The 14,080-nt window shown below is 41.8% G+C and overlaps 1 protein-coding gene across 4 annotated transcripts in view; it reads right to left on the reverse strand.

Moving 5' to 3' along the window:
• The window catches only part of CORO1C (coronin 1C), a 74,341-nt gene that overhangs the window by 34,696 nt on the left and 25,565 nt on the right, over positions 1 to 14,080 (reverse strand). For all 4 annotated transcript variants that reach the window (XM_054996104.1, XM_054996103.1, XM_054996102.1 and 1 more), the window contains exon 2: positions 9,325 to 9,524. In XM_054996104.1, coding sequence (XP_054852079.1) covers positions 9,325 to 9,519 — 195 coding nt within the window. In that variant the 5' untranslated portion in view covers positions 9,520 to 9,524. The remainder of the gene's footprint in view (positions 1 to 9,324; positions 9,525 to 14,080) is intronic.

Genomic DNA, 14,080 nt, shown 5'->3' on the forward strand with positions numbered 1-14,080 from the left:
CATTTTACAGCCTATGTAACAGACTGTCCAGAGAGCATGCTTCAAGGATGGGAAAGAGCAGCTCCTGGTAGAAGCCTTCTACCTTCTGTCCCGAGTAATGGCTTGCAAACATTTCCTGTGGAAATGTTGGCTGGGCGTTTTTGTGAAAGGGTCATATGAAACCACAACAGTAGAGAAGCCAAGCTATCTTTGGCTGATGCTCCATCTCCTAGGCAGAAAGAAGCTGGTTATAGTTCCTCAGTGCTTTGCTACATACACTAGGTTTGACTGACCGCCACCAATTTCACCCTTAGAACTTGGGAAAGCCCCCTAAAAGGTGCTATACTCAGTACCGTTTGCCACCCAAAAAAACCCACTGTTGCCCATGCCTTAGCAGCATCCAAAACAGTCTGATGCAAGGAAGGAGTTTACATGCAGCTGCCTTTGAAGAATGTTTAGACATTTCAACTGGTCCAGAGGTGACTGATAGGAGTGATGGTGTTCTGGAAACGGGGAGGAACCCAAAACCCATCTCAGTTCATCTTCCCTTACCTGCTAGTTTCCAGGTGCAATGAAAAATGCTGCTTTTGATCTTTAAAGCCTTTGCTCTGTGTGTTTCCATTTATTTATCTAGAACAAGTACGCGTTGCCTCTCCTGAAAACCTCAACAGAAGTTGGGGGCTTACAAATTGGAACAGGGTGAAATCATAAAGCAGCAAAAACTGTTGAAATTATTAAAAAACTTCCATGCATTTCTACTGTGTGAGGGCCCATGGCTAGTCCCAAGACCGGGGGGGGGGGGGCGGGCTTTGCAGCAGTGGTACAAGGACAGAAAGTCCTCCTAAGGGAGGTCCTTCCTTCCCCTTTTCTACCAATGTCCCTCTATCATTTAATAATAATAATAATAGTAGATTTATATATCGCACTTCAGGACAACTTAACGCCCACTCTGCGGTTTACAAAGTGTGTCATTATTAACGGTTTTCCTCAGGAGAGCTTTTAAGGCTAGTTTCTAGTACTGAAGAATTTGGCACCTGTTCATTATGCTGTATTGTTATATTTTAAATTATGTTATTTGGTATTCTGGCTGCTTCTGTCTCCTTCCATTTATTATATTGCAGTTTGTTTTAGACTTTTACGTGACTTTGTCAATCCGTGCAGGAATAAAAATGTATTAACAAATGAAGTGCACAAGGGAAGTGTTCAGTCAAAACTGTCACTGCAAAAGCATATTCTGCATTTATTTAGTGAGGAAATTTTCATGCCACCTTTCCTGTGGAACCAGCCTGAGGAGGCTTATAAAACACAGCATCAACACCTAATGTTTAAAAAAACAACCAAAGAATAAAAAATAAATTCCTTTGAAAGGACAAATACTGCCTTAAGTATGAAGAAAAAATCAGTCAGTCATGGATCTCTCTCTCTCAAATGTTTTGTTCAGCAATGGCAAGATTTAGCGTTAAAATCTGATTAATGTAATAAATGCACTAAACAGAACAGCCTGTAGCCATGATAGAGTAATGCGAGATGGAAGGGGTAGCTCACTTCTTCCATTTTTAACAGCCAGTACCGGTTTTAAGAGATAAGCTCCATTGGTGCTCAACAGTATAATATGTTCAGTAATACAAAAACAAAAAAAGGCTTAGTTCTCACAAACAGAAGATGAGAAGATAGACTTGTTTTTCATCTGTTCCATTTCAGACCACAGCTGAAAGATAACATGACTGAATCCCCCCACCCCCCACTCCCCAGTTTAAAAATCCCTGCGCAAAGAAAACTCTGTTAGGAGAAAGACTACTCACCTAGAATTTTCTCCAACTAATTTTTTATGCGCAGGGAATTGTGTTCCTACAAAAATATTCAACCGTGCAATCCCGCCTGCTCTCTGAAGCTATACAATCCAAAAACTGGCCTACCACCTCATCAGAAGTTTGCATGAGCCAGACCTAAACAATGAAGGGATTTCGGTATTCAATATTTTTATTTATTTGTATTATTTACAGCCCACCTTTCTCACTGAGACTCAAGGCGGATTACACAGTGTAAGTCAGTAAGATCAACAGCTGAGGCATTAAATAAACTCTTGCCTTGTGGAATAACCAGCCTGAGGGGGCCAGGAAGGCTCCTGCAGTCCTGTCATTCTACAAACTATCTAAACTAGCATTTTATAAAGACAACAGGGCAGCAGTATTACAGAATGGTCCAGGAAGGTGCTTTTATAAAGGCAACAGGACTGTAATCTTGGTCACTGTGTATGGTCTTATATTCCCTATTTGTTTGTATGTGTTGTCCTGCACGCTTACTGCATTGTCTTGTAATTTTGTAACTCCATTTTCTGCATCGCTTGACATACCATGTCTGATACTTTTTTGCACTGTGTCTCATTTTTATAATGCTCGTCCTATTGCATTGCTTATTAGATCTCTCTCTTGATTACACTGTTTGATTATTTGATTACACTGTTATACATCTTGTCATCCACCTGGATGACTGTGAGACTATGAAGTAACTGAACAGGGTAAATCAAATATACCCAATTGCCTTTGACTGCCTCTTCCTCCTCTGCTACCACCACCCTGACTCAAGACCCCCGGCTTCTTGATCAAAACAGATGATAGCATTAAGGTATACCAATCTGAAGAACATCTATTCCACAGAAAACCTAGCCCCTACCAACTCATGCCTCATCTCAGCAGAGCACAACCCCCCCCCCCATGGAGCCCCCATCACACTCTGCTGTTAGCTAAAATGGAGCATAAGGACACTAAGGAAGCCCTGAGACATCCACAGCCCCCTTTATTGTGACCTTTGTGTTATAAATGTACAAAATTACATTCAACAATACTAGCACACAATACATAATTTACATTCTACTACACGGATAGAAAATTCCTTTTTTCTTATACACTCCATCTTTGTTAAAGTCCTTCCTACTTACATATCAATTGTTCTGGTTTCCATGTTCAAGCACTAACACCAAATTCGATAATTTTTTTTACAGTTTCCATAGGAAGTTCTTATTCCAAAAGTCAATGAAAATAATCTGTTTATCTAGTTTTATCTGTAATCATTACAAACTACATTTTCTGCAACCAAATCTCTACGCTTGAAATTTAATACCATAAATTCTTATATTGCTGTTCCATGTTGTAGCATAAAAGACACATTAATAGCGTAAAGGTATGGTGTAAAAGGTATGCTTTTCCTGTAATATCTGTTACCCCCTTTCTGTATCATATTCCAAGAATCATAATCACTATACCTAATTCTCATCATGGCCCCATCTATGAATACTTAAATCTGGAGACTGAAATTATGGACAGACAAGACAGCTCTTTTAACAAATCTGATTTTTTTTTTAAATGGTGGGCTAAACCCACAGAAAATGACAGAAGCAACATCTGTAGCTTCCAGAAAGGAATGCTCTCAGAGGCCACTGCTAGGCAGCCACAGCTGTACTTCCAGACTTCAAGTCTTTGCTTCTGTCAGTAAAAGGCATGAAAAGGGGAGATGCTATGGGGGTGTTTTAAGGGAAGGGAAAGAGGAAATAGTGGAGGAAGGGGAAATTAAGTCCCCCCTGGAAATCCCGGTGGGCCCCACTTGTCTTTTATAATACTTCAATAAGAGACAGGATGTTTCTTCCCACATGTCCAACTCACGCCTGCCGTGCTTGGGAACATTTTTGCTAACCAATTCGGCATATAACACAATCTATAAATCACCTTTAAGCATTTTCCTCCAATCTACGTTTCTAGATAACCAACACATATTTAAAGATATCTATCCATATCGTAGTTGACAATTCCTGTTTTAGATCTATTCCTCTGCTTTTTTTTGGTAACTAAAGCTGGGATTTTCATTTCCTTGCAGCAAGTTGTATGCTTCAGAAAAGGTCCCCACTTGCTTAGGTGGGCTACACAGCCACCCTGTCGTTACGTTGTGGCCTCTTCAAATCCTGAGTTCTAACAGTTTCTTTGACAAAATTCTTAATCAGCAAATACTGCAGCCTCTTAATTGCTGATATTCTCATTTTGGGAATAAAGTATTTCCATGGCCTCACTCTTCCTTATTCACAAATATCAATACATCTTTCGAATCCAGCTTTCATCCACAGCCAAAACTACCCAGAAATATTAGCTGGGCTAAACTTTTACAGTGCAATCCTAAACAGAGTTATTCCAGTCTAAGCCCATTGATTTCAACATGTTTTTGTGCCAATAATACCAAACCTGGCCTACTGTCAGTGCAATTACAATACCACACTTTCTTTTTCTATCGTTTACTTAACCATATTGAAGAAAACAGAGATGCACCAATCCCAGAACATATAATCCTACTATATAAAAGGCTGTGTTCCTGACAACTCACTTCCTACGCGTTGCAGCGGGAAGCCCAGGCTGGGATTAGGTGCAGGCAGCAATGCCCGACCCCTGCCTTCACCCAGCTGGGATCAGGAGCAGAGCAGGTGGCAATGCCAGCCCCTCCTTCACACAGCTGAGATCAGGAGCAGAGCAGGTGGCAATGCCCCCCCTTCACCCGGCTGGGATCAGTAGCAGAGCCACCCACCCTTCATCCAGCCAGGGTCAGTCATGGAGGAGGCAATGCCCGCCTGCCCACCCTCCCCTTTCTAAAGCCCATTGTATTTTTTCCCACAACAGGCTTTGTTACTAGTATCCCATACTTACAAATCCTTATCTTTCCTAAACCACTCCAGCATAATCTTTACCATGGAAGCACCGGAATAATTAAATATGTTGGGGGCTGACAGGTCACCTTTTTGCAGTGAAGCATACAAAGTATTGCACCTTATTCTTGGGTCTTTTTGACCCCTGATGATTTTATCAAACAGTCTCTGAATTACTGTCAGTCTTTGTTGTGTAAACATAAGTGGGACAGCAGGAAAAATGAAAAGGAATCTTGGTAGGATTTTAATTTTATCTACAGCAATCCCACCCAACATGATGTATTCACCTTGGGCCACTATTTCAGATTTTCCTTCTCCACATTTCTCACTGGTATTCAAATACAGCACAAAACTCTACGAAGGCACCCATCATTCCACTGAAACTTTTGACTCTCCTCTCAGCACTGCTGCAACCAGCCTTTATTTCCTCAAAATTCCCATTTCCCCTTAAAGTGGCTTAAAATACATTTGTGTTTGTTTTTTAAAAAGCCAGGGACTTCTGAAAAGTTTTCGACACAGTAAAATAAAAATACAAAGTGATTTACTGAATCCTGAAGCCCGAGCTATGCTCGCTGTCATACTCGGCATTCTGCGTATCCCTCCCTTCCTGTTAAGGGTACAAAGCCAAGAATCAAGCACAGATGCTTGAACAGCACTGATTTTTCCACTGTTTTTAATTCCATACATAGTATTTTACAACCACAGCTGCCAAGGGTTTCACATGGGATGACTCCTCAGATAACAACGTAAGCATTATTTAAACTTCCCCCTCCTGGCAAACATGCCAGGTAATTCAGCTGACACATACGTGAAAAAATCCAGGCAGCTAAGAGTTAATCGTCCTTGCCAATTGACTCACAGCGGCTTCTCTCTTTTTACAGTACAGCTCCTATCCCACCATTCTCCAGGCTCAAAGCAGCCAATCAAAGCAAAGGGTGGAAATTATTCAGGACGTATCCCAACCCAAAGAGCTGTAATGGCCATATATGGTAAAAACCACTGTCAGAGCCCTGCAGTGACGGCTTCTATTAGATATAGTGAAATGCAGCAGCAGCCGTGGAGGCGGAGGGGGGTGGGAAGGGAAGGGGAAAAAACACTCAAATGCAAAGAATAACCAGCCCATTTACTTGTGGTTTATTTATTATTAGGATGTGGACAGCAGGAATGAGACAGTGCTTTGCCGGGGCATCATCGAAGCACAACCCAAACCACAAAGTATAATCAAAAGCAGCCCCACCCCAATCCAGGTATATTGTACAGGCTTCTATACTAGGGCTGTGCTCATTGTTAACTGCCAACTGCTACAAGGATATAGTAAAAACATGGAGGGAGGGGGGGTTGAAATAGCCATCCAGCTTGCATGCTGTATGGAAGGACAGTACAAAGCAGGCAATCTGTTGCTACAGCCCCTGAAGCATCTTGCCCCTTACCCCCGCTCTCACAAAGCACAGAAGACATTAGAGTGGCCTTCACAGACTCAGCCTGTTTCGAAACAGGTGCTCTGCAGAGCTGCTCCCTAGAATCGGGTTTGCTTGGCCTTGACAGCTCCCATCAGCTCTGTGTGCCTGCTGCAATGCAGAGCCACTAAAAAGTACCCCATCTGCTGGAGGTGGGAGCAGTCAACTATAGCAAAAGGAGATTCCTGGCAAAGAGGACTGGGGCACCAACAGGAAGTGATTTATGATTTAAGAATCCACACAGAAGGAAATGAGCCGGCCAGGCTGAACTGGCTACTCTAAGGATAGGTAGAAATTCTTAGGACTGCTCTGCTGAACCGCAGGTAAGCAAGGAGGCCCGCTGCAAGAGATGTGCCTCCAGACATTGCCTGACCTGCCCCCTTTGCTATTATTGGGACAGAGGAGTCTCATCTAACTTCCATATTAGCTTACATTAGAAGATATGCGAACGTTTGCAACAAAGGAAGCAACGGTTATTTGGGGGCTCATGACAGAGGCACGTGGGGCTGTCAAAGAGAACAAACCCACGGCTGGCTTGTAAGGCTCCTTCATCTCACACTTGCCAAGAATACCCCACTATCCTAGCATCGTTTATTTAATACAAGGCATCTGCGGGGGAGGCCGTTTGAGAATTCTCAAGTTTTACTTACTTTAAAAGATTTTAGTCTGCTTCTCTAATGTTCAAAATGCCACTCAGAAAAACAGTCACAGACAGTTAAACACAAATACACCACAATAAACTTAAGACAGAAACATTTCAACAAATTTTAAAAGAGCAGTCTTTAGAAATCTTAGTAACTGTCAGCCAAAGGCTATGATGAACGGAAACATTTTGCGCACCCCTGTGGAACTGCTTGCGGGAAGCAGCCTTCTGCCCCTCTTCTGAGAGGTGATTCCAGAGGGCGGCTGGTGCTATGGGAAAAGCTCTGCCTGGTTCCTGCTGACTTCCTGCTGGAAAGGAGGTGCTACCTATAGAGACCGTTGGCTTGATCTTAACGGGTGCTGTGGGGTCATATGAAAAAAGGCAGTGCATCAAGTATTGGGTGGGGGGCGGGGTTCCAATCCATGAAGGGCTTTAAAGTTTAATACCAACGCTTTGAATGGAAATCAAAAACAGATTGGCAGCCAAAATAATTAACAAAGAACGTGGTATATATTTGCAAAGTCACCAGCACCTATTAACAAGCTAAGCATCGCATTCTGTACTAACTGAATCTTTCAATGTCTTCAAGGGCAGCCCCATGTAGAGAACACTGGAGCAAGTCCTGAACACTGTGGCATCGTCGGACTTGCTCAGAAGGAAGAAAAGCCTCTACCGAAGAAAAAAATGAAGGGGAGAGTTGTTGCTCAGTGGAAGAGCGCCGGCTCTGCCTGCAGAATGTCCCAGGTTCTGCCTCTATCAGTGTCTCTAGCTAAGAAAGCTCAGGTAGCAGGAGCTGGAAAAGATTATTCTTGGCCTGATGTTCCAGAGGGCCACTACCAGCCAGAACAAAATAATGAGCTAAATGAGCTGATGATCTGAGTACAAGGCAGCTTCACAGATTCAGACCAGGTCCTCTCTAAAGCAGGGTCTGCAAAATTGCTTCAAACTCTCATTCTGATAGCAGTTGCCTGAAATTTTGAAGTTTTTATGCCATGTTCTCATATTGGAATCATTTATTGCACATCCACTGCTGAGGGATGTTCAACTTGCCCCGTCCTTGCCAAGATTTTATTACATGCTAAATATGGTTCTTCTTAACAAGGGCCTTTGTGGCTATTTCTGTGCTGTTTCTGTAGTTGTGTTTGCTTCTGCTTTGCGTGCAGAAGGTCCCAAGTAAAATCCTCTGTACCTCAAACAGTTAAAGAATAACAAATGCTGGGAAAGATGCTTCTCTGTGTGAGATGGAGGAAAGGCACTGCCGTTCACAGTAGACTCAGTATATGGCAGCTTCATAAATATTCAATGTCACAGCCCCACCTGGCTTTTTCGCCTCGAAAGGAGCGCTAGGACTCGGACTTCCTATAGGTTTTTCTCCCAACTAGAGAAGGTGCCAGGTACCCACGGGTACCCACCATCACCTGTTTTAGCTTGTGGTATTGGATCACTCTCCACTCCAGCAAAGCTCTCCCTTCATCCCATCCCAAGCTCATTTTCCTTTATCAAGGTCTCTTCCTCTCCAGCCTCTGATTCCTTCTTTGTTGGTTATTTTACACTGTAATGTGATTGAGGGCAGAGACCTGACCATTTTTGCACTTATGAACCCTCTAAAATAATGTGTACACTCACAGCATTGTACAAATAAAATAACACCTGAATGGATTATCACACTAACAAAGAGGGACAGTGCAGCTAATGTATCCAAGGTGCTAAGAACAAAAATAATGGGAAAAGAGTACGGAACTTTTTAAACCAATATACTTTACATACAGCTACTATCTACTGCAATGCCTAGAGGGGAAAAGTGCTTTTTATTTCATGTTGTCCTAGAAAAAAAGGCTTTGATTTGCTTCCTGTGCAAGTTCTGAATTTTGAACCCGCACAGAACACACATACATCCAGCAGAAGTAGGATACGGGCAATTGGCGCTTTTCAACCAGGCACATTTGGAAATACCCGTTCCCCACAGAACATTTTCATGTTTCCCAGTGAAGGTTAAATGATAAATCTAGGAATATAGTTGCATTTTCAAATCTGATGGGCAAAGATGAAGCCACTGGCCCACAAAACTAAGGGGTCTCCATCTGCAAAGTAACAAGGGTTTATTCTTTTCCTCCCATCAGCAACAATAACAAAATCAGACAGACAATAAATGAACATATCGCCAACTATAGAATCCAATTCAACTAAGTAAATTTGGTGTAGAGCATGCAACTCTAACCTGGAGAAGCGTGTTTGACTCCCCACTCCTCCTCCTCTTGAAGCCAGCTGGGTGACCTGGGGTCAGTCACAGCTTCTAGGAGCTCTCTCAGCCCCACCCACCCCGCAGGGTATTTTGTTGTGAAGATAATAATGACGTACTTTGTAAACCGCTCTGAGTGGGCACTAAGTTATCTTGACGGGCAGTACACAAATCAAATATTATTATTATAAATACAATTTAGGCTTTGTATTTGCTGATTTTTTTTGGTTTGTTTTATTTCTAAAGAAAACAAACAACACTGTAATCATTGTGCAGGATAAAGATACAGGACAGAGTTAACAACTTTTAAAAAATCACTTACCTTATGTAAAGGCAGAACCAGGAATGCACCACCACCACTAGCTTCTATTATTATTGCAACAAATTTGGGATTAACCGCACAGAAAGAACTATCCCAGGTTACACGGGAAACTCTAATGTCATCGTAACACTGGTCATTTTTCACCGCCTGTCCAAACACGTGCCGAAACTTGCTCTGTCGTACCACTCGTCTCATTGTTTCTGCAGAAAGAGAAGGACAAAAAATTCAACATGACATACTACTGTTTTTCTACTTACAGAACCTGAAAAATCCCTCCTTTGGGGCACGGCCAGGAGAAATGTTTTCATCAATACGCATCCAAACACTTAACTGCGGAACCTTCAAAATGGGAACAATGATAGCAAAAATTTTATCCTACAATCCATTCCTCTAAAGTTATATTCAACTGTTTTGTTTTTAGAACTTATAGTGCAATAGATTGTGTTTTATTCAACTATATCAAAATCTGCTTCGAGAGCCCAATGTTGCAGTAATCAAGTAGAATAAAACTTTAGAATAAAACAAGGTAGGCCCTTTGAAATAAGTAGGTTGTTTATCTGCACACTTCATTTGCAAAATCAATTCATTTATATCATCACAGAATCATGACTATTTCCAAACACCTTGGGAACCTTGCAAGATCTGTATTAACACTCTAAATGTGCCTGCAGCGCCCAGACTGACAATAAGGAAATGACAACTCCCTGTGTGTACAGAAATGAGACCCAATCCAATTCTATGACAAGCAAAAAGCAGGACGACTGCACTACTACTAAGCATTAACACTGAAGATTTTAATCACTGAAACATCCTTCTACCATCTCTTAGGGTTTCAGGAAATTCTATGCAAAGGCAACCCCCCCCTTATTATTAAACACAATGATCAGAATTATGCTTTGAGCAGAAACAACTGGTCCTCAAAATAAATCAAATGCGAGGACATCTCACACCCAAGGATCAGGGATGTGGCATCATATACAAGTTTGCTTGCAAACAAGGGTTAGAGAAGTTCGCTTGAAACACAAATCCCATTTTTCAACCTCCACTACATCCCTGAGCAAGTACACAGACAAGATAATCTTTTAGGTAACTTGTTTTGTAGTCTACCAAATGAAAAATGAATGACCATATCTATACAGTAAAAGTGAAAAAATAAATGCCAATCTATCAACCTTTTTGTTATAGCTAAAATGAGAGACACACATGAAATGCTGAATCACAAACAGATTGTCTACAGTGACTGCTGAATTATTCATAATTTAGAAAGGAAATGCTTTATAGCATTGCCAGCTTCCAGAAAATCCTGAAGTTCCTGGTAATATAATAAAAATACAGCAACAACTTCTGCAGAGTCCAGAGTTCACAGTTGTGCTATATCTCGTGACTGTCATTGGTCCAAATCTGAAAGTCAACAGATGACATAAACACAGATCTTAACATTAAGGTGAAACAGCAGAGCTGTTTAAAGTGAGCAGACTGACAACTATGTTCTGCTCTCCAATCAACAGGTGAAACAGCCTTGGCAAAAGCTTCCAAAACCTGCTACATCATGTCCTAGGACAGGATGACTATCTGCCTCTAGTCCAGGGTGTTAAGCCCAAAAATGTCACCGCGGTAACTAGCATTTTCAGCAATGGTTTTACTGTGGCACCTCTTAGCAATTCTCTGTGGAATTACTAAGGGTTGGCTCCCACCAGCTTTTTCACTGGTAATTTTTTTTTTAAAAAAAAGAGGAAATCCCTTTGACCGCCAGAGAATGCCTGGGATCATAGGACCTCCATGGACAAAAGCCATGAGGAACTAGAGCTATGATGAGACAGAGAATTGACCAGGATTCAGAGAAAAAGCTGGCTACCTAACCCAAAGCTTATTTTGAATCAGAAATATTTTGCTGTATGATATAAAGATGAAGTGCTTGTTTATATGTAAACTTAACACTATTCAGTGGTGGAGATGAATTCCTTAACCAATTGCTTCCTATATTGGATCCTATAATCAATTAAATGGAGCTTTTTAAAGTAATAATGGAATTATGAGAAACTGAGGAGAAATTATTACTAGGCTAAAATTAGCGGCTTGCTTTTTGCTGCATTAATGACAACCAGAGTTAAACCTATATTTATATACTGCAATAATTTTGTGACAGCTTTAAGAACTTTATGAGGAACTGTGAAGAACTTAGTATTAAGTTTGGGGACAACAATAACTAGAAAATCTGGTCATTAAAATATGAAAACATGAAGACTGAAAAAAACATCTGGCTGCTCAATTTTTCAGCTGCTTTGCCAAGGCCTGCTTTAAGCCTCTTTGCAGAGACTGAGGAGGGCACAAATGATGGAGACGAGGCATGTGCAGTGCCAGACATCTGATCACCTACAAATAGATAGGAGAGCACCAGCCACTGCCATACAGGCCAAACCAGCTGCCAAATGGTAACGACATTCATTTAGTGCTGACCTGCCAGGAGTTCAAGAAATGATACAGACATGAAAGACACCATCTATCTTAATCCAAGCGTCTTTTTTAAAAACCTCACTATTGAATTGATTGGTGTCTGATTGTTTTAAACTGTACAAGTGGGATAAGAGCAGATGGCTCTTTTGTGTATAAAAAAAAGACCTTTATCAACTACAAAACTGAAAGACAGCAGACTTTACCTTCATGAAGAGCTGCCTACCAGTCATGTGGTCACAGTTGCTGACAATTTCTTCCCCATAAAGCAGCATATTTAAATAACAGCAGCTTAACAGTGCACCTCCCAGGCATGCTTGAGGCACATGACACCTTTCTTAGGGTAGAAGTGCCTACCTAGACCTCATTCACTACTTGTAATTAACGGTATTGCCGCCATCAAGAAAAAGAGTGCTGCTATTTTTTAATATTTTTGTACAATGCTTTCAAATGTTTTATATGAAATGTTTTAAACATTTTAATGCTGTTATCCGCCCTGAGCCTGCTTGCGGGGAGGGCAGAATATAAATACGATAAAATAAAATAAATAAATAAAACTGATGTGCAATCCCTCTCCCCACAGTATCTTGGGAACTGTAGCTCTGTGAGCAGGAATCTCTAACAGAGAACGCTCAGTACAATGCCTTCAACTTTCTGGGCAGAGTTTCTGTACAGTTTAACTAATACTCAACCAGTATCAGTTGGCACACTAAGCCTAGATTCTATTAGATGTCACAAAAAACAGTTGTTTATAAACTGAAGTTTGATCAAACCCCACTGTCCTTCTCAACTACCCAGTCACATAAATGACTGCATAGGGAAGATATCCTTCCTGCTGGAATGTAGAAGAGAAAGCAAAAGACAAACACATCAGATTTATGCACAGACCAAGATTTGCTTCTTATGTCTGACAGACTAAGATGAGGTTGGTGTCCAAAGCATCATTTAAATAAACTGCAGTTTACTGCGATGCATCAACACACCCCAGTGCCCCCTTCTGCTTGTTTGAAGCCATTCCATTGTTTTGGATTGAGGCTTGCATGCTTGCAAGTCTTCACAGTTCACCTAGAGGCATTTGCTGGAGACTCTCTTACAGACACATTCCAAGATAGCCTCCCTGACAAGTCCAATAAACATTATAGAATACAACATGTTTCTTATCTTAAAGCCAACATACATTTAACAGTAACCCAAGCTCATGCTCTCCAAAAAACGGGAATGATGAAGATGAAGAATGGAGGATGCAAACGGTACTATTCTACAAGCCTGCAGCATACCAGTATGAATGTGCTTCAGGAAGCAGGCTCAATCGTCGCCGCAACCACCACCACCACCCCCTCTGCAACACACCCACTTGACAGGTCCTGTTCTGTGCAGCAACACCCTTCTAGTTCCAACTCATTTGTCTGTGATGAGTCATTTATATATTTGTTTTGCCACTGTGATAAGAAAGGCGAGGCAGAACCTGTACTTGGGCCAGTAGATTTTCATAGCTGTTTTGCAAGAATATCCATTGCCTAGATTTCCTCCCACAATATTTGTCAAAAGCTATATAAATCTGATGTTTTACAATGAACATGTCTGAAAACTCCAATCCTGCAGCAGCTGCACTGGCTCCCCGTGGAGTTCCAGATCAAGTTCAAGGTTTTGGTGTTAACCTTTAAAGCCCTAAATGGACTGGGACCAGCATACCTGAGGGACCGCCTCTCCCCGTATGTACCCTGGAGAGCATTAAGATTGGCAAATAAGAACTTACTGGTGGTCCCTGACCCCAGGGAGGCTCAGCTAGCCTCAACCAGGGCCAGGGGCTTTTCAGTCCTGGTCCCAACCTGGTGGAACTCTCTGTCGGAGGACACCTGGGCCCACCAGGATCTTACAGCTTTTTGGTGGGCCTGTAAGATGAAGATGTTCCGCAAGGCATATGGTTGAGGTCAGTCTTTGGTTGCCTTGGGAGCCTCCCTACTGGTCTCCCGTCAGAGGGGCTATGAAATCATCTGCCCCCCTACAAGTGTAGTCACTGGAATGTTATAAACTGTGGGCCCCCACCCTCCCCTTGTTGGTCTACATTATGACTGGAAATTGGAGGGGGCCCGCCACCTGAGATGCTGACCACGTATGTATTGGGGATTTTGGATTTTTAATTGCACTTAAGTGTTTTAATGTGTATTAAGCATTTTAGTGTACCCTGCCCTGAGCCCATTTGCGGGGAGGGCAGGCTAAAAATCGAATTATTAATAATCATCATCATTTTAAAAAAGACCTACGCTAGCAACTTTAACACAACACATGAAACTTGAGGTTGAAG

This window comes from Eublepharis macularius, chromosome 13 (assembly GCF_028583425.1).
Source record: "Eublepharis macularius isolate TG4126 chromosome 13, MPM_Emac_v1.0, whole genome shotgun sequence".
Lineage (NCBI taxonomy): Eukaryota > Metazoa > Chordata > Lepidosauria > Squamata > Eublepharidae > Eublepharis > Eublepharis macularius.